The sequence below is a fragment of the Tiliqua scincoides genome, chromosome 1, assembly GCF_035046505.1.
Source record: "Tiliqua scincoides isolate rTilSci1 chromosome 1, rTilSci1.hap2, whole genome shotgun sequence".
NCBI classification, from domain to species: domain Eukaryota; kingdom Metazoa; phylum Chordata; class Lepidosauria; order Squamata; family Scincidae; genus Tiliqua; species Tiliqua scincoides.
In genome coordinates this window covers 15,771,452-15,792,551 of record NC_089821.1, presented here as the reverse complement: position 1 = coordinate 15,792,551, position 21,100 = coordinate 15,771,452, and the positions used below count along the sequence as shown (strand labels likewise).

Genomic DNA, 21,100 nt, shown 5'->3' with positions numbered 1-21,100 from the left:
ATCAAAAGATGTGATATAGCGGGGATGATTAAAATTGTGAGATATGTGTTGATCATTAGTACCATTGACCTCCCTTTTTTTTGAGCAACACTCTTTCAGGCATGGATATTCCTGCAAGAGAATTATGGAGAGGGAATGGGGATGGAAAAACTGTTGGGGCTGTTTCAGGATGGTGTGCAACCATTTTGCCTTCTGCAGCATGTTTTTTTTGTTTGTTTGTTTTTTTTGAAGCTTTATGCCTTTCAGCTTAGGTTCTAGAAGGCACCTTATACTGAATCAAACCATTGATCCATCTATCTAGGTTAGCTGGTCTAAACATACTGGCCGCAGCTCTTCAAGGTTTCATACTGGGGTCCTTTCCCATCCCTACATGGAAAGGTTGAACCAGATATCAAGGCAGTCACAAATGTGACCCAACAACTCCCCCCCCCATCCTTTTATTATAACAATCTTGATGATTCCGATTTTTCACAGATGTATTTGAAAAACAGTGACTTTGGGAACACAGTGGATGAGGTGGAACAGCAAATCGGGAAACATGAGGCTTTTGAGAGACTTCTGGCCTCCCAAGATGAAAAGGTAAAAGTATATGATCCTGTATCAAGCATAAGGAAGGCACTTAGATCAGGGCCAGTCCAAGACTTCCTGGCACCGAGGTAGGTGTGTCAAAACTTAGTCCCCTTACCTGGTGATGTGCCAGCCTCTGCTTCCCCAACACTCAAGCCCCTTACTCTCCTCCACATTTTTTATCCTTCTCCCTCTTTTCCAGGCCAGGGAGTGAGGGAAGGAGGATCAATGGTGGCTGGTGGATGGACAGAAGTGGGCATCCCCTGCCAGTCTGCTGACTGGGGTGACTACTTCAGTTGACCTCAGTAGGACTTACTCTCTAGTAAATGCGTCTGGGGTTGCAGCCCCAGTCTAGTTGCCAAGTACTTGTATATGTTAGCCAGACTGAGATAACTGGGAGAATCCAGAATCTCCAGAATGGCACCTGTGACCAGGGCGGTCCCCTTTCAAATGGCCAGTGGAAGCTTCTGCCAGTCATAAGCACATAAGAACAGCCCCACTGGATCAGGCCATAGGCCCATCTAGTCCAGCTTCCTGTATCTCACAGCAGTCACAGTCATTTTGAAGGGGTTTATTCTGGTTGCGGGTGCCATTCTGAAGATCCCTGCAGCTTCTGGAAGGTCTCTGCAGCATTCAGATATATTTTGGCACTTCCTGCCACACTCTACTAGCTTCCTGAGCATCTCTGTTGGATTCTTCTGATGGAAGAGAAGGTACTCTTTCCTCTCCCCATGTACCCCATGTACCTCTCCCCCTTGTACCTAACCCTATTGATCCCGTAGAATCAATAGTTCATTATCTGTGAATTTGCTATCTGCAAGGGTTTCCAGAAACCTAACCCTAGCAGATAATGAAAACTGACTGTATTAAGTAAGTGAAAGAAGTCTTAAATGATCTTTGGAATAAATCTAATGCAGACAACTATTTTAGGGGCTTTTCCGTGTGTTTGTAGATTCCTCCTTAGGGAAAATATTTGAGGAATTTTGAAAAGACAGGAGAATTGAGAACTTTTGGGCAGGGCACACATTTCTTGACTGACATCAGATTTCACCTAAAGCAAATGTTTAAAGAACACTTGGAGTTCCTCCTTAGTCAAAACATCAGAAGAAATGCTTCCTCTGTTGTTTCGTGTAGGAATGCTGGTTGAACTCCGACTTGCTATTCTAAGGATCTCTTTTACAATCATATTCACTTTCAGCAGAGAACATACTGTTTTAAGGGCAGAACAGAAACCCAGATTCTCTCTGTGTGTTAAAAGGACACAATTGTAATTGTTTGTTTGTTTGCTTGCTTCTCAGGAATTGTCTCTTTGTGAGCAGGCTTCGAGGCTGCAGCAAGAGAATGAGCTGGAAGGAACGCAGATCCAGCACAAGCTCAGTGCCATCTTAGAGAGGAGGAAGTGCATGAAAGATCTATCTCAAGGCAGACAAGAAAAACTACACACAGCCCTCTTGCTGGCCCTCTTCTACCAGAATCTAGCAGAGGTGAGGTTGGAAGAGATTTGGGAGACTGGATTGCTGGCCAATTTGCTTATTAATTTTTTTTTAAATAAACTCTCCATGAGGTGTTTTTTGTTTTTTTTTAAACCCTCATGGTTCAGGCAGTAGATATTAGATTTGAATATGCCCTCAGATTGTAATTTGATAATGAACTCTAGTTGTCATTGGTTTAATCTGCATTGGCAAATATCAGTTACCCCAATGTCAAGAATGGCTTCAGTTTTGTTAAGAACTCTGTCCTTCCTACAGATTTATAGAAAAATATATTGTGTGAGTGTGTATTGGAATCTGTGCAGAAGAGTTTGTGTCTGGTTTAGGACAGGAGGATGTATGTGCTCTGTTGCAAGGAAAAATATGTGCAGTGTTCATTAATCATGCTGGTTCTTGGGTGGCAGGCAGAGAGCTGGATTGATGAGCGCCTACAAAAGCTGGAGGACCCTTCTTTGCAACATCTCAACAACCTGAAAGAAAAAATGAAACTTCTGCAGAAGCATCAAGCCTTTGAGGCAGAGATCCTGGCACACCAGGATTTAATCACAACCGTTCACATGGTAACCATGAATACCTATGCTGTGATTTAGTGTCTCCAAGGGCCTTCTGCAGTACTAAGATCTGAGTACTAAGGAAATTTAAAGTGATCTGTCTTCCTGAGTGTGGAAATTCTGCAAGTCCCAATCTCTGAGCAAAGAGTGACTTGTTTCGATGCACCGAGAATATTGGTTATATGAGGAAGGCCGCAATTCTAACAGGGATTTGGGCCAGCACAAGCACCTTGTGCCGGCCCAAGAGTGTCACAAAAGTGCTGTAAAGCACTCTTGCACCACTCTACTGGGAACTGGGCTGGTGCATGGACTTGCACTGGCCTCCCCATGCCGCTGTGGGCCCTGGGGACAAGGTGAGTTGCACCAGTCGAGCCCGGGTGGCACACTGCAGCCTCTGGCTGCTCCATTCTGCTTGGATCTGTGCCACCTCCTGAGGTGGCACAGATCCAAGTAGACCAGTAGTTCCCAACATTTTTTCACTTGCGTACCCCTTGGCAGCCCATTTCCATAACTGGTACCCCTCATGTTACCCCCTCCATAGGCATTCTAATGCTAGGCCTGCAAGACATTCTAATACACACCTGCATTTTTTGCCATTATTCAATTATTTTTTCAAGTACCCCTAAAGATCCTGAGAAGTACCCCTGGGTGTACACATACCCCAGGTTGGGAACCACTGGAGCAGATCCATTGTGGCCACTGCAGTGTGACACGGGGTAAGGGGAAGTGATTACCCTTGCTTCAAGCTGCACTGCTTTCAGCCCCAAACTTGGACTGAATATAGCGCAGGTCCGCTTGCTTGCCTGTTCCAGAGCAAGTGAAGATTGGGCTGCCCACCCATGGTGGTAGGTGATTGCTATTGAGATAGCCTAGGAATTTCCAGAGGCTCCCTTATAGGTTCAAGGGAAATTCCTAGGAACAATTAATCTTTTAGATAAGGAGAAGGGAATTGGTGTCAGAATGAAAAGTTGTATCCATGCTTCACATCTTCCCATCCATCTTCATCCTGCAAATTTCATCTTGGTAGGAGATGACTAACAGCCCAATCCTATCCAATTTTCCAGTACTGGTGCAACTGTGCCAATGGGGCATGCACTGCATCTTGTGGTGGGGCAGCAGTCACAGAAGCCTCCTTAAAGTATGGGAACATTTGTTCCCTTACCTTGGGGCTGCATTGTATCTGCACCAGTGCTGGAAAATTGGATAGGATTGCGCCCTAAGCCTGCAATTCTATCCACACTTACCTGGGAGTAAGCCCCACTGACTATAATGGGACTTACTTCTGAGTAAACATGCAGAGGAGTTGGCTTGAAGACCTGGATCTGTTATCAGTTCTGTTCTAGGGTAGGAGCAGCTTCAAGATGTTACTTACATGATGAAAAGCAGGGATGTGTACGTTTCAGATGTGCATGGATCGTATACCTCCTCCCCACCCACCCCACTCCCAGAGAAGAAGGGCAAAATGCTGCAGTGTTCAGTAGAAATGAAGAACCAAAGTGGCCCATCTACCATCTTGCTGCATGTCTTGAAACATCCAAAAGTGCACCAAGTTCCCGGAGATGGGTTTTCATAGAATTTACATGGAAATATTGTGTAATAGAAATCTTCTTTTAATTAATCCCTTTGTGATTACATGAAGAGAGGTGAAGCCCTAGTGTGCCAGAAACATCCTAGATCAGGAGAGATTCGTCGTAAGACCCGCTTGCTGCAGGAACAGTGGGAGAAGCTGAAATGGGCTGTTGCTGCTCGAGGAAAAATGCTTGAAGATAGCAGGGATTTCCTAGAATTTCTGCAAAAGGTGGACCATGCAGAGGCCTGGATAAGAGACAAGGTCAGTCTGAACATTATTGGTTTCTTTGCACCCAATACAGGGTCTACTAGAAAATGGTGGGTGTGATATTTCTAACCGTGCAAAATGAATATTTGGAGCATTCAAAATGACGGTTGGTGTGAGCTCATCACAAAGACGATGTGGGAAGTTTCTTTAAACAAAGCGTCTCTTATGAAAGCGATCACTATTTTCCTTCCCTGCAGATCCATCACATGCCCATCACGTCAGCTGGCTATACAGAACTGTAGAAATTCATTTTTATTATGCATTGTGACAAGGATCAGTCAGTTTTATTAATGCAAAGCATGCTCAGAAACCAGTATTCAGCAGACATGCAACCTTAAATAATGGGGACTAAATAGAGTGTCAAGTTAAAGTATAAGTATTTTGAAACTGAAAGTGTTTGAGAGGTGTCAACAACATTGTGGCATTTCTTCTTACATCTAAATATTATACATGCTGTACTAATTTCCCTCTGTCACTGACTAAAAGAGATTTAGAACGAACTGTATTGTTAGAACTGCAAAGCAAGATGGATTTCAAAGGCCTTGCAGGCTATAATTTAAGACATATTAAAGTATCAAAGAAACTTGCAACATAACTGCCCAAACTGCTCTGCAAAGATGCTGTATTTATCAGTTTTTAAAAATGCCAAATGATGTCATGGTTTTATTCTGTTTGGCTTCATGGATAGGGAATATCTTGTTCAGATAATGGAAATTCAAGTTTTATCTCTGTATTAGCTACTGAAAGCAAGACATTCTGCAGATATAGTTGCCAAGTCATTTCATAACCCTGTTGTTGTGCAATAAAATGTGATGTGGTATTTTAAAAAACCAATTTAATTCCAAGGTGAGAGTGGAAAAATACCACCCAGATGAGAGGCTTGTTGAAATTCTGGATTTCAAGAAATGATTGGAATTATACCATTATTTTCCCTTGTCTCAGGAAGTGATGATTAATATTGGTGATGTGGGAAATGACTATGAACACTGCCTGCAACTCATGAAAAAACTAAACGAATTCCGAGGAGTGTCAGGGGTAAGAGATACTTTTACAGGCCTAATATTACTTAGTTTTCATGGCTGGGTAAAAACTCAGGGATTTTGGAAGATAAATACCTTACAGCCCAATCCTGTCCACACTTTCCTGGGAGTAAGCCCCATTGACTCTAATGGGACTTAGTTCTGAGTAGACATGCATAGGATTGGACTGTTAGATCAGTGTTTCTCAAATTGTGGTTCAGGACCCACTAGGTGAGTTGTGAGCCAATTTCAGGTTGGTCCCCATTCATTTCAATATTTTTTAATATATTAAACTGGTATGTGACTGCATTTGGGGAAATGTTATAAATCTGTACTTTTAACAGGCTACTATGTATATGCTTTTAACAATGATACTCAATGGGACTTACTCCTTGGTAAGTGTGGGTAGAATTGCAGCCTAGGATTGTTAAAAATTTTCCTGCTTGATGATGTCGCTTCCAGTCATGACATCACTTCCAGTGGGTTCTGACAGATTCTCATTCTAAAAAATGGGTACCAATGCTAAAACCACTGCGTTAGATACATTTTGCAGAAGAATATGCAACAGGACCAGTTCAGTGTTGGGAGTTCTTGACATTCTTTCACGGGTCTGACTCAGGTTGTGTTCCCACATATTGTATCTTTATAGCCATAATTGCCTCTCCTATTTGTTTGTCAGAAGGTTGTTTATAGAAGGCTCTGGTTGGAAGAAAGAAAGAAGCAAGAAGAGCTGGGGGAGGGAGAAAAAGAAGCAACAGCTGTGAGAGAGGAGGAGGAAGGAAGGAAGGCCTGTAACAGGGTCTGTGAATAAAGTGGCAATTCTGAGTATTTATATCTTGCCTGCTGCTTCTTGCTTACAAGAAACAGTTACAAAAGCATATTACCTTTTCTGAGTTACAGTAGGGGCATGCGCAGAATCCTCAGTTCACATGCATTCAGTCGGCTTACAAAGGGAATATGATTGCACCTGCTGACCATCAAGGGCAGTGTGACCCAGAAGATTGCCTGATGCTGTCTCAGGTCTACCACTCCTGTACTACCCAAAAAAAATCAAAAACCTTACCATGTTGCTTGTGTGCTGTTGTCAGACCCAGAAGTGTGGGACTTCCACTGTGTCATTGGGAAGCAGTTCATTGTGGCTTGCTTGATGGTGAGTTGGATGGAGGAGGTGGTGACAGATTCAGAGTGAAAGGCACCCCAAATCTGCCAATCTTCTGCTGAAGCAACCCACATCAAGTGGCCTTACGTATGGATCAGCAGTGCTGGCAGTTGCTCCATTGGCCACATATTTGGAGTGCATGAGAAAGGGGCCTTACATTCATACGTTTGTATGTGCATCACACTTCTTGCTAACCAGAACCCTTAACGTCCAAGTTTCCAGCTATCACCTAGCAACCCAATGCACTTACTGCTGTATGTGTGTGGGTCACCCTTTGTCATTGACTGGCAGGTATGATCCTGCTTTCTCTCCTCTCACATTCACTGAGTGCGGGCTGTGTGGTTGTGTGAACACCCCTGTTTTCAGTCTCAAATATGCAAAACCACCATCATTAATCATGTGACACAGAGCATCACTGTCTTCTGTCACCTAGGAGAAGCTAACAGATCATATGTAGGTATTCACAGAAAAATCTGCATTATTATATTTATTTAAAAGATTTTTATCCCGTCTTTCCTATGCCGGAGCAATTGCCCAAAGCAGCTCACAATTTCAGATTCAAACATACAATATATAATAAATAAATATAACACAATATATAATAGAAATTGTAATAAGGATAATACAACCAATTGGAGGAGGGCAACTACAGTGACTGAATGGTTGGCAACCTTCAGTCTTGAAAGACTATGGTATAAGCATATAGCACCCAGTATTCCCAGGTAGTCTCCCATCCAAGTACTAACCAGGCCTGACCCTGCTTAGCTTCCAAGATCAGACAAGATCGGGCATGCGCAAGGTAGCACTATTGGCAACCTTCAGTCTCGAAAGACTATGGTATCGCGCTCTGAATGGTGGTTCTGGAACAGCATCTAGTGTGGCTGAAAAGGCCAGTTCAGGAGTGACAATCCCTTCCACACCGGGAGCAAGTGCAGTCTGTCCCTGGTCTGTCTCCCTGGCTATGGGCCTTCCTTCTTTGCCTCTTAGCCTCAGACTGTTGGCCAAGTGTCTCTTCAAACTGGGAAAGGCCATGCTGCACAGCCTGCCTCCAAGCGGGCCGCTCAGAGGCCAGGGTTTCCCACTTGTTGAGGTCCGCTCCTAAGGCCTTCAGATCCCTCTTGCAGATGTCCTTGTATCGCAGCTATGGACTACCTGTAGGGCGCTTTCCTTGCACGAGTTCTCCATAGAGGAGATCCTTTGGGATCCGGCCATCATCCATTCTCACAACATGACCGAGCCAACGCAGGTGTCTCTGTTTCAGCAGTGAATAGATGCTAGGGATTCCAGCACGTTCCAGGACTGTGTTGTTTGGAACTTTGTCCTGCCAGGTGATGACGAGGATGCATCGGAGGCAGCGCATGTGGAAAGCGTTCAGTTTCCTCTCCTGTTGTGAGCGAAGAGTCCATGACTCGCTGCAGTACAGAAGTGTACTCAGGACGCAAGCTCTGTAGACCTGGATCTTGGTATGTTCTGTCAGCTTCTTGTTGGACCAGACTCTCCTTGTGAGTCTGTAAAACATGGTAGCTGCTTTACTGATGCGCTTGTTTAGCTCGGTATCGAGAGAAAGAGTGTCGGAGATCATTGAGCCAAGGTACACAAAGTCATGGACAACCTCCAGTTCATGGGCAGAGATTGTAATGCAGGGAGGTGAGTCCACATCCTGAACCATGACCTGTGTTTTCTTCAGGCTGATTGTCAGTCCAAAATCTTGGCAGGCCTTGCTAAAACGATCCATGAGCTGCTGGAGATCTTTGGCAGAGTGGGTAGTGATAGCTGCATCGTCGGCAAAGAGGAAGTCACGCAGACATTTCAGCTGGACTTTGGACTTTGCTCTCAGTCTGGAGAGGTTGAAGAGCTTTCCGTCTGATCTGGTCCGGAGATAGATGCCTTCTGTTGCAGTTCCAAAGGCCTGCTTCAGCAGGACAGCGAAGAAAATCCCAAACAAGGTTGGCACAATAACACAGCCCTGCTTCACTCCGCTTTGGATGTCAAAGGGGTCTGATGTGGAGCCATCGAAGACAACAGTGCACTTCATGTCCTTGTGGAAAGATCTGATGGTGCTGAGGAGCCTGGGTGGACATCCGATCTTGGGGAGAATTTTGAAGAGGCTGTCTCTGCTGACCAGGTCGAAAGCCTTTGTGAGATCTATGAAGGTTATAAAGAGTGGCTGTTGTTGTTCCCTGCATTTCTCCTGCAGTTGTCTAAGGGAGAATACCATATCAGTGGTGGACCTGTTGGCTCGGAATCCACACTGCGATTCTGGATAGACGCTCTCTGCAAGTACCTGGAGCCTCTTTAGTGCAACTCAGGCAAACAGCTTTCCTACAACGCTAAGGAGAGAGATGCCACGGTAGTTGTTGCAGTCACCCCTGTCACCTTTGTTCTTGTACAGCGTGATGATGTTTGCATCCCTCATGTCTTGAGGTACTCCACCTTCTCTCCAGCAAAGACAGAGGATTTCATGCAGCTCAGTGACGATGATCTCTTTGCAGCACTTTAGGACTTCAGCAGGGATGCTGTCTTTTCCAGGTGCCTTGCCAAAGGCAAGGGAGTCCAGGGCCACGTGAAGTTCTTCTAGGGTTGGTTCACTGTCAAGCTCTTCCAGCACAGGCAGGCACTCAATGTTGTTCAGTGCTTCTTCAGTGACTACATTTTCTCTGGAATATAGCTCAGAGTAGTGCTGCACCCAGCGTTCCATCTGCTGCGTCCGATCCTGGATGACCTCACCTGCAGCAGACTTCAGAGGGGCAATTTTCTTCTGTGTTGGACCTAGGGCCTGCTTGATACAATCATACTTCCCCTTGATGTTGCCCGTGTCAGCTGCTATCTGTATCTGGGAGCAGAGCTGGAGCCAGTAGTCGTTAGCACATCTCCTGGCAGTCTGTTGGACTTTGCTGCAAGCAGCTCGGAGGACCGGCAGGTTGCGCTCGCTGAGACAGGCCTTGTATGCTGCTTGAGCTCTCCTCTTTTCCTCAATGACTGGTGTCAACTCCTCAGAGTGGGCTTAAACCAGTCTGCCGCCTTGTTGGTCTTCTTGCCGAATATGGACAAGGCGGTGTTGTAAACAGTATTCTTGAAATGTTCCCATCTGTTGGATGCATTTGCGTCGGCCGGGCCTGGAAGAGATTCCTCAAGCGCTCATGCAAATTCCTCTACTTTTCTCTGATCCCGGGTCTTGCTGGTATCAATGTGAGGTCTTCTTTCCTTTTTCGTATGATACAATCGCTTTGTTTGCAGTTTTACTCTGCTGCACATCAGGGAGTGGTCAGTGTCGCAGGCAGCACCCTGATAACTGCGTGTGATCTTGATGCTGGGAAGGCTGGAGTGTCTGGTGAGGATCAGGTCGAGCTGGTGCCAGTGCTTTGATCTTGGGTGTCTCCAAGAGACTCTATGTTGGGGCTTTGTGTTGAAGAATGTGTTGCTGACACAGAGACCGTGATGACAGCAAAACTCTAGCAGGCGTTGGCCATTTTCGTTCATCTTCCCAGTGCCGAACTGACCTAAGCAAGTGGGCCATGAACTGTTATCAGCACCAACTCTATGGTTGAAATTGCCGAGGATGAACAATGGCTCTTTTACAAGGATCTTCTTGATAGTGGTGGCCAGGTCATCATAGAATTTGTCTTTGGCTTCTGCTGGAGACGACAGAGTCAGTGCATAAGCACTGATGAGAGTGACAGGTCCTGCTGATGACTTTTTTTGTCCCTGCAGCGCAGGGTAACAGTGACTGAATGTTGTATAAATAAGCCCACAGATAAAGCGTTCACCAGTTTTCCTTCAGGAATTGATGACTGGAGACTGTCTTCTACTTGCGGGTTTAAGGGAGAAAGGCAGCCTGAAACCCTTTTCCCTGACATATTGGTTTTCTGCACACAGTGAGTTTTATAGCCTAATGAAGTGGGACAGTCCAGCAACTCAAGTCTGTTGGCCATGTAACTTGGCTCTGTGATGCCAGTGATTTATGAGGACTTCCTGTGTAAAATTTAATGCAGGTTGTAAGTCGCTATATAAATTACTAGTTACTAAATGTAGGTTTGCGTGCAATAGATTATTGTTGTTTGCTGTATCATGAGTTAATCCACATTGCTTAATACAGACTGCCTGAATGACATGGAAAAAGTTGGTGACATCTCAGGGCTAAATTATTTTTTCAGAAATTGGTCTCAGTCAAAAAAATGTAGTTTTAAGTGAGCACATGTAAGTTAACGGCCCAAGGACTGCTTCATAGACAATATCTACCATTTAGCAATAATTTCCATGTAGGAAGAAGTATGCAGCCATGTATGCGGTCAGGTAGGAAACTTGCATGTCTTTTTTTACTATGGTTACACATGTTTAAAAGTCACAGCAAATACTGTACAGTATTTTTTCACATTGTGAATAATTTTAGGTGATGATGAGTCATCATGTCAGGTTTTACTTACAGCTCAGTGGGGTTTGCTAACTTGGGCGTTGACTGTCATGCTTGTGACCAGATACTGTTTTGTGACTGGGGCTAATTAACGTTAACTGCCTAATTCACTGGGGATTGCACTCATTTTAGCTGAGTCCAATGGATTCAGAAAAGAGATCTAATTTTCTGCAGGCTGCCCATGGAAGCATATGGTTAGCTTGAGGCTGGACATGCCTGTTAGATTTCCATTCTATACAGCCTCTCTCAGATCTTCCCTTGTTCTTCTTGAATCAAAAGGCCAAAAAGGATGCTGAAATGCTGTTCTTGTTTAATGTCATTTTGTGTTTTTTGTTTTTCTAATGTGCATGTGTCCTATTGTTTGCTGGTTTTCAGTTAGTGAGCCTCTTTGCGTGCAACTCATTACAGAAAAATGGGATATAAATAAATATACAAACTGTGCAATTCTGTCAGGGCCTCTACCCATACAGAAGGAAAATCTGTATTGTGTACACTACACAACAACCCTAACAAATCCTGCGAGCTGAAGAGAAACTTCTGCTCTCTTTTTTCCTGAAAGTGGATCTGATGGTTCTGGGCTTATTGCCAAACTGGTCCCTTTTCAACAAGTGGAAATCAGCACAGCCAGATCCAGTTAAAAGATCTTACTGCCACACTCTGTAGTCTCTACAGGAGACCTAATGATTGATTATGGCACACAGATAAGGATCAGCAATGAGAGCAGCTGAACATTCACTCCAGAATTATATATGGTGTTGTTGTTTTTTTTTTTAATGAAGACCACTTCAGAGATTGTAGATAGGCTGTGCAGATATGTAGCAAAACACACCAGCAATTCATCTGTGTGAATTTCATGCATATGCCTGTTACGTCTCAGAACTATTCAACCATGTGGGTAAGGCAGGCTTAAGTATAATGTTCTGTTTTTGCTACAGATGTTCACATGTCCACCTGTTTTCCTATACAGGAAAAATGTAATGTCTGTAAACTCACTAAGAATTCTGTTCCCAGAAACTGCATACAGTAATGTGGCTTCCCCAAAGTCTCTCCATGTTTTCTGCAGAGAGAGGCAAAAAAGATGTGATCTCTGAAAGAGTTCTATCATTTACGGTTTGTTCAGGGGATATTTAAGTATTTGCATGCATGCATACGTGCGTGTGTGTGAATTACACAATTTCTGCCCAGCCCACAAGTTTATATATTTGATCCCTGTTGCATCTATGCAATGCTGGGCAGAAATGGCTTAAGCACACGCGTGATCCTAGGAAACAGATGGTGAAATCATGCTCATAAGCTGGTTCACTTGGATCTGTGCTTGCAATAAAGTGGTTTTAAAAGAGCTCAATAAATTATAAAGGGTTGATGAGTTTTTCATTACCTCACATAAGTTTATGACTGAGAAGTAAGGATTTCCCTTACTTGTGGATGAGAGGGAGTTCTCAGATATTCTCTCTCTCTCTCTCTCTCTCTCTCACACACACACACACACACACACACACACACACACACACACACACACACACACACATGAATGTTAGGCTGATAACTGTTAAACATTTCCTTCACCTCTTACTTGCATGTGCTAAAGAAGCTGGAAAAGTTAGGGTGCAATCCTAACCCCTATGTCAGTGCTTTCCAGCACGGTGCTTAAGTTGGTGCTAATTCACCTTACAGTTCCCGGACTGTTTTCTAGTGCTCCAGACCTCAATACACTAAGGAGACTGAACATTAATTATATTTTAGATTGACAGCCTGCTGTGCAGTGTGAATTGCGTGGTTTCTTATGTTACTTCTCCCCTGTAGCTTTGTCATTCAGCATTGTTGGGGAGGGAATGCTTTTACTTCTGGCAGACATCAGACTGGAATAACTTTTGCCTAATATTTATTCATGCAAGCAAACTCTTCCTTTCTGGCTCCGTTGTGATAGGAAGTGACCGTGGATGAGGCACACATCAAAGCCATCAATGCCCTTGCTGTGAGACTGGAGAGAAAGAATAAGGAAGAGATGAAAACTATATACCAGTGCCGGAAACAGCTCAATGAGAGGTACTGGTGCAAATCCATACTGGGGTCTGAATGAAGGAGGGAGAGTTCAATCAGCATTGACTGACCTCATGGTCAGAGGGTTGGTAGTGCCATTGCATTGATCTACACACAAAGGTGAGCTGGATTTTCCACATACGTTCTTTCCATAGTTGCAGTCCCCCATAAACATACTTTTCATAAGAATATAAGAAGACCCCTGTTGGATCAGGCCGGGGACTATCTAGTCCAGCATCCTGTATCTCATAGTGGCCCACCAGATGTTTCAGGGAGCACACAGGACCACAAGAGACCTGCATCCTCGTGCCCTCCCTTGACCCGTCATGTCATAAGCCCTGCTGGATTAGGCCAAAGGCCCATCTAGTCCAGCTTCCTGTATTTCACAGCGGCGCATCAGATGCCTCAGAGAGCACACAAGACAACAAGAGACCTGCATCCTGGTGCCCGACCTTGCACCTGGCCTTCTGAGGTAGCCTACTTCTAAATTCAGACGTTGCACATACCCATCGTGACTTGTAACCTGTAATGGACTTTTCCTCCAGAAATTTGTCCAATGCCCTTTTAAAGTAGTAGTAGTAGTAACTTTATTGTCATTGTGCTACAGCACAATGAAATTTATGCACCTTAGACATACAAGCATAAATATATACTACAGTTCCAATAATCACACTCTACACACTCTACACACTCACCCACACATTCTATACAACATGCATCATAGTATAACAACATGCATCATAGTATTTTATAGTATAAAAACACTATAACAGACCAGGCCAGTATAACATCCAGGCCAGATGCCATCACCACATCCTGTTCCACAGACTCATTACATGCTGGTTAAAGAAATATTTTTGTCTTTTTTCTATGGCTAATACTAGAATACTCTGGCTTACGAACCACTTAGTTATGAACCACTTACGCCAAGAAATTGCACCTACCAAGTGTGGAACCAGAGTAGCTTCCTGCACATACATGAATGATTCCATATTGCTCTTGCTCCTCTTGCAACTACTTTTGATATCGCTTCAGTTCTGCTCATATGTGAATAAAGCAGACCTTATTTTGATGTCAGAATGGATAAGACCAAATTTAGGTTTTGAAATCAACTTGAATCTCTCTCTCTCTTTCTCTCTGAACAGTGTGATGTAATCCAATAATGTGTTATTTCTATAATAGGTGGAACAGTTTCCATGGTGACCTGAAAGCATATAGGAAGAAACTGGAAGGAGCTCTGGAGATTCATGCTTTGATCCGAGAAATTGATGACATAACTGAGAGAATCGGCGAGAAGGTGGTTCATAGATTTTCCATTCACTTTTCCTCCTTAAGTTCTTCATTGTGGGTGAAATTTTATCAAACTAAATATGTAAATAGAGAAAGAAATATACAGAGGTAATGTTGGCATCCTTCAGTCTCGGAAGACTATGGTATCGCGATACCATAGTCTTCCAAGACTGAAGGATGCCAACATTACCTCTGTATATTTCTTTCTCTGAATGGTGGTTCTGGAACAGAGTGTCCTCTCCAGTGTGCGAAGCCTGTGTAAAGTAGGTATGTAGGATAGGCTGTTACCCATGCAGCAAATCCCCCCTCTCCACGTCACTGAAATGGTCCAATGGAAAGGCAGAAGCCAATACGGTTGGTTCCAGCGGCGTTGCAGGAGTTGCCAGAGCGTGACTGTGTACAGCCGCGAACTGCCTCAGGGACTCCGGCTCCTGATTTTGCCTCGAGGTTGACTCCTGAAGCCTTTTCCATAACTGGATGTAGCCACAAGGCAGTGGAGGTTTGGAATCAGAGTTTTCCTTCTCTCAGATGAGCTGCCTTTCCAGAGGCAGCTCTACAAAACTACAGAGGTAGTTTTGCTTTGTATTGGCAACCTTCAGTCTCGAAAGACTATGGTATCACGCTCTGAAAAGTGGTTCTGGCACAGCGTCTAGTGTGGCTGAAAAGGCCAATCCGGGAGTTACAATCCCTTCCACACCGGGAGCAAGTGCAGTCTGTCCCTGGTCTGTCTCCCTGGCTATGGGCCTTCCTTCTTTGCCTCTTAGCCTCAGACTGTTGGCCAAGTGTCTCTTCAAACTGGGAAAGGCCATGCTGCACAGCCTGCCTCCAAGCGGGCCGCTCAGAGGCCAGGGTTTCCCACTTGTTGAGGTCCATCCCTATGGCCTTCAAATCCCTCTTGCAGATGTCCTCGTATCGCAGACATAAAGTTTTAATAAAGTTTAATAAAGTTTAATAAAGTTTTGCTTTATTAAATAGTGATATATGCAGAAGAAAGCAGGTATGGAGAACCTTCCTTAATGTCCTCAAGTAGATTCAGCTGTTGCTGGGCTTTTTTGTATGTTTGGAATTTTCCACAAAGTAGTCTAGATACATTAGGGGGAGTCATAGTTATATTTTCCAGGTTTGTGTTATTTTAAAAAGGCACATGGGTAATCAGCTAAAAATATTTGATTCTTTGTCAGCTCTGCTAAAAAGGAAATTGTTCAAATAACTTTTCCATGTTTCTTATTTAATACTAAAATCCAGGGGGTTTTTGGCAGCTTTCTAGGACAGAGAGTAGAGAGAAAGGGCATTGGAAGATATAGCAAGACATGAGACAGCCTAAATGTTTATGTGTGGGTTCCCAGGACTGAGAAATTCTGAGCTTTCTTAAATGCTTCAAATATTTTTAATAAGTGATTCAAATTCATTTTTAAAGTGACAGCATCAGAAGGATTCATAGGAAAGAAAATGAAAGTGCTGTTAAAATTGAATTGTGATTTATTTTTCATCCTTTTGTTTTCCTAAGAGTGCACTGATGCAAGCACTGGATTATGGGAAAGACTTGGAGAGTGTAGAAAACCTAATCCGGAGACAAGAAGAAATGGAGAGAGAAATTGGTGTCATTCAGTCCAACATGGAGGTAAAAGATGGGAAGTAGCTTGTACCAAAAATGAAAATGATAATCACCATGGCTACAAATTATAAGAAATTTGTCCAGTAGATGGGCCATTTTAAAGTCATAAGAACATAAGAACAGCCCCGCTGAATCAGTCCGTAGGCCCATCTAGTCCAGCTTCCTGTATCTCACAGTGGCCCACCAAATGCCCCAGGGAGCACACCAGATAACAAGAGACCTGCATCCTGGTGCCCTCCCTTGCATCTGGCATTCTGATATAGCCCATTTCTAAAATCAGGAGGTTGCACATACACATCATGGCTTGTAATCTGTAATGGGTTTTTCCTCCAGAAATTTATCCAATCCTCTTTTAAAGGCATCTAGGCCAGATGCCATCACCACATCCTGTGGCAAGGAGTTCCACAGACCAACCACACGCTGAGTAAAGAAATATTTTCTTTTGTCTGTCCTAATTCTTCCAACACTCAATTTTAGTGGATGTCCCCTGGTTCTGGTGTTAAGTGAGATTATAAAGAGCATCTTTCTATCCACTCTATCCTTCCTATGCATAATTTGTATGTCTCAATCATGTCCCCCCTCAGGCGTCTCTTTTCTAGGCTGGAAAGGCCCAAACACCGTAGCCTTTCCTCATAAGGAAGGTGCCCCAGTCAAGTAATCATCTTCCTCGCTCTCTTTTGCACCTTTTTCATTTCCACTATGTCCTTTTTGAAATATGGAGACCAGAACTGGACACAATACTCCACGTGTGGCCTTACCATAGATTTGTACAATGGCACTATAATATTCTCAATACCTTTTCTAATGATCCCAAGCATAGAATTGGCTTTCTTCACTGCTGCCGCACATTGGGTCGACACTTTCATCGAGCTGTCCACCACCACCCCAAGATCTCTCTCCTGATCTGTCTCGGACAGCTCAGAACCCATTAGCGGAGATGTGAAATTTTGATTTCTTGCCCCAATGTGCAGGACTTTACACTTACTTATGTTGAAATGCATCTGCCATTTTGCTGCCCATTCTGCCAGTTTGGAGAGATCCTGCTGGAGCTCCTCACAATCACTTCTGGTCTTCACCACTCTGAAAAGTTTGGTGTTGTCTGCTAACTTAGCCACCTCACTGCTCAACCCTGTCTCCAGGTCATTTATGCAGAGGTTGAAGAGCATCGGTCCCAGGACAGATCCTTGGGACACACTGCGTTTCATCTCTCTCCATTGTGAAAATTGCCCATTGACACCCACTCTCTTTCCTGGTCTTCAACCAGTTAATCCATGAGAGGACCTGCCTTCTTAATTCCCTGACTGTGGCGTTTTCTCAGCAGCCTCTGGTGAGCCTTTGTCAAACGCCTTCTGAAAGTCCAGATATATAACGTCCACGGGTTCTCCCGCATCCACATGCCTGTTGACCTTTTCAAAGAATTCTAAAAGGTTCATGAGGCAAGAATTACCCTTACAGAAGCCATGCTGATTCTCCCTCAGCAAGGCTTGTTCATCTATGTGTTTTGAGATTCTATCTTTGATGAGACATTCCACCAGCTTACCCAGTATAGATGTTAGGCTGACATTCAAAGGCGCTTCACTCAGCCCCTCCCTTCACCAATGCAAAGTGATCAGGTGCTCAGGGGGAAGGGAGGGGTCACCTGGAGAGAGAAGAATTGATGGTCAGCCAGCTGCCTCCCCCTCTCTCTCTCATTAAAGAGGCTATTGGTGAAGGTAGGGACTGAATGAAGCGCCTTTGTAAGCACTTGCAGGACTACTCATTGATGGATTGTCTTCTTAATGACTCTTATCTTATATCCCAAAGGTCAGCAAGGCTGTTTTTAAATCCTAAAGAAAAAAACTTTGTTTTTTAAATTGATTGGCTATAGTGCGTTTTTTTGCCATCCATGTGAGTGCTTGGAATGGAACCCACGTGAATAATGAGACTCAACCTGTAAAATACACATTGAAATGAATGGGAAACCCACCTGAAATTGGCTTTTAACCCACCTAAGTGGGTCCTGACCCACAGTTTGAGAAACACTGCTATGGACCATATGTCTGTCACAAACGGACATATGTGATTTTGTGCTGTAGCCAGTGCTCACTGTGATGTTGTCTCTGCCAAGTCCATAGAAAATTCATAATTCTATTTCCACTGTGTAACAACCTGGAACTTATTATGGGTGAGGTTCCAGCTGCTACTTTTTACTCAATGGGAACATTATATAGAGCAGTCACACATGACTCTTACACTCAAATGAGAAAGCTCCATAATGGCATGTTTGTTCTCTCTCAGGCTGCTTGTGTGTTTGAGAGTGTATCTGAAGCCAGACTGTCACTCTGTTAAGGAAAACTTTGTCAATTAATCCAGTAGCATAGCTGGAGGGGGTGCAAAGCATTTTCCAGGGAGCTTCACTGTAGCATGAAGGAGGGCCCTCCCCCTCCCCTTCCAAGCCATTCCAGGTGGGGGGAGCAAAACAGAGGCATATGCCTTCATTTTGCTTCTCCTGCCTGGAATGTCTCTAAAGGGGAGGGGCCCCTTGCATGCTGTGGTGAGGTTCCCTACAAAACTTAGTGCTTTGGACCTCCCCTAGCTATGCCACTGCATTAACCATATGAGTTTTGATACAATTAAGTGTGCATAAACTTACATAAGAATAAAAAAGAATAGTTCTGAAAGGAAAAAAAAAGGATTATTTTTGTCACACACACATTTACAGCACACAATTCTTCAGTTTCATGGACTAAACCTTGCAGACCCTCTTACCTGAGAGTAAGTCCTCAGGTAATTGGATAGGATTTGAATTGCGGAGAATTTGCATGGAGAGGATATGCAAAATCATGCATAGCATTTTGCTGTTAGTCTAATCCAGTGGTTTTTTAGAGGCCCTAGAAGCTGCTACCTGTGACTATAATGGTGATTGGGCAGCAGTGCTTCTCTCCCCCAAGTAGCAGCTTGTTTAATCCTTGATGCACATAGCCTAATCTGCCCTGTTCATTTTGTGATCCAACTAAAATTGGGTCACAACTCAGTGGTGAGTCCTGGATCCACAGTTTCAGAACTGCTGGTCTAATCTAAAGATGTGTTTTATCATAAAAATATGTAGATGTTGTTCATTCTTTTGTGTGCTTGGAATATATACATCTCACCCCATTTTAGTCACCTCTTCATATGTAAAGAATATGGGAACTCTGGAAGCATCTCCATTCACCTCATGGGAAAACGTGTTCCTCTGTCTCCATGTATGCACCACTCCATTGCACACATTGATAAGTGCATGCTGCATCTGTTGTTATGTAAAAGTGAATCTACAGACACAATCATTTACTTAGTAACTACGTTACTGCTGCTCTTACTGTATAGACATTTTAACATGTAGCCAAACCATAATACTCATTTTCAAGCCTGTATTAATGAAAGAATAGTTTCAGAAGGAACCATGCTTTAATAGAGTCCCTGTGCTACTTTCAGCCTCTTGAGCTGGCATCGTTCCAGCTATGCAAGAAAAATCCATCCCCTCTGAGTGACAAACTGACTATGAAACAAACGGAGATGAAAGACTGTTGGCTACGACTCCAGGGTCAGGCCAAGCAAAGGTAAAAAAATAATTACAACCATGTTGTAATGAATTCGAAGACTCAAACCACTGTTGCCCTCTTGTTGATTACTTCAAACACACCCAAACACATTGTGGGGTTGTGTATACTGTGCTCAGAAGAACATAAGAATAGCTCCACTGGTTCAAGCCAAAGACCCGTCTAGTCCAGCTTCCTGTATCTTGCAGTGGTCCACCAGATGCCTCAGGGAGCACACAAGAAAACAAGATACCAGCATCCTGGTGCAGCTCCCTTGCACCTGGCCTTCTGAGGTAGCCTGTTATTCTAAAACCAGGAGGTTGCACAAACCCATAGTGGCTTGTAACCTGTGATGGATGTTTCTTCTAAACGTTTGTGCTCATAGTGTGATTAGAAAATGCTTGTCTTGGTTGTGAGTAGGCAAGAATCTTTTGGGCAACAGGCTTGTTTCAATTATTAACAGTTACACTCAGGCAGAGTTAGGCTAACTGTCCTGCTAAGCTGCATAGTTAGGAGTCCTTCTCTGGCATCAGTAGCTGAGTATATCCTTTCCTACTTGCTGTTCTGATATCCTTCAGAGCTCTCTGTATCTTGAAATATTGTGGCTACTCCCTCCTTAGAAGACATGAGGGTGTAGTGTGGCTGTGTTCCAGGTTAAAGGAAATGTTGAATACCAATAACCCAGCCACAGTGAAAATGAAATATGGTTTATACCACAAAAGATTTTAGAGGTGGAACAGGATGAAATGTGGCAGATTAGAGCTGCCTCTAGGTATTTCTGTCTGTTTTCATAATTGCCTGCTTCTCTGTGTGGTTGTGAATGCTGCCAGAGAAGGAAGCATGATTTATGAGTGAGAAATATTCTAGGGCCCCTCAAATATGGTTAAGCATATGATCTTAAGGCTGCCCTGAATTAAGAAACAGTGCATTTTGCAAGCCTTTCATTTTTACTAAACATGTCTTCATTCCAGCAAAATAATCTGTAATGAAAGTATTGGGGAAGGCAATAAAGTAAGGAAAGATTATTTTTCTTTGAGGCTGCAAACCTATACATACTTACTTAAGAGCAAGTCCCATTGAACTCAGTTGGGGTGAGTAGAAATACTTAGATTTGCACTGTCATCATAGCAGTTGCTAACCTGTTCCTTGTGTGTCAGGAGGGAGAAGTTGGCAGCCTCCTACCAGCTGCAGAAGTTTAACTCGGATACAAAGGAGCTCCTAGACTGGATTCAAGAAGTCAGAAGCCAAATGGAGGTTGGAGGCCTTCCAAAAAGTCTAGCTGAAGCAGAACACTTGATTGAAGAGCATCATGGAATAAAGGCAAGCATGAATTACAAAGATTTGACAATAATCATCAGTGACGTAGCAAGATGGGGGCCGGAAAGAAGAATATAGGTCCAACTTTGTTATATACGGATTTGTTCATACACAGATTTGACTCAACACGAATGGCCACTGTAAATGAGAAGGGATGTGCTGATCCCTGGAGAAGGGGAAAAATGCATCCCTTTAAAAACACAGTTTAAAAAAAAAAAACTGCTTTTCTTACTGTTGTAGAGAGACA

The 21,100-nt window shown here is 43.6% G+C and overlaps 1 protein-coding gene across 1 annotated transcript in view; it reads left to right on the top strand.

Annotated features, from left to right (window-relative positions):
• SPTBN5 (spectrin beta, non-erythrocytic 5) overlaps positions 1 to 21,100 on the top strand; it is a 137,645-nt gene that overhangs the window by 77,549 nt on the left and 38,996 nt on the right. The window contains exons 35-44 of the mRNA XM_066614727.1: positions 475 to 579; positions 1,866 to 2,051; positions 2,462 to 2,617; positions 4,248 to 4,439; positions 5,388 to 5,480; positions 12,962 to 13,080; positions 14,257 to 14,371; positions 15,872 to 15,985; positions 19,433 to 19,557; positions 20,694 to 20,856. Of these exons, the coding sequence (XP_066470824.1) occupies positions 475 to 579; positions 1,866 to 2,051; positions 2,462 to 2,617; positions 4,248 to 4,439; positions 5,388 to 5,480; positions 12,962 to 13,080; positions 14,257 to 14,371; positions 15,872 to 15,985; positions 19,433 to 19,557; positions 20,694 to 20,856 (1,368 nt within the window). The remainder of the gene's footprint in view (positions 1 to 474; positions 580 to 1,865; positions 2,052 to 2,461; positions 2,618 to 4,247; positions 4,440 to 5,387; positions 5,481 to 12,961; positions 13,081 to 14,256; positions 14,372 to 15,871; positions 15,986 to 19,432; positions 19,558 to 20,693; positions 20,857 to 21,100) is intronic.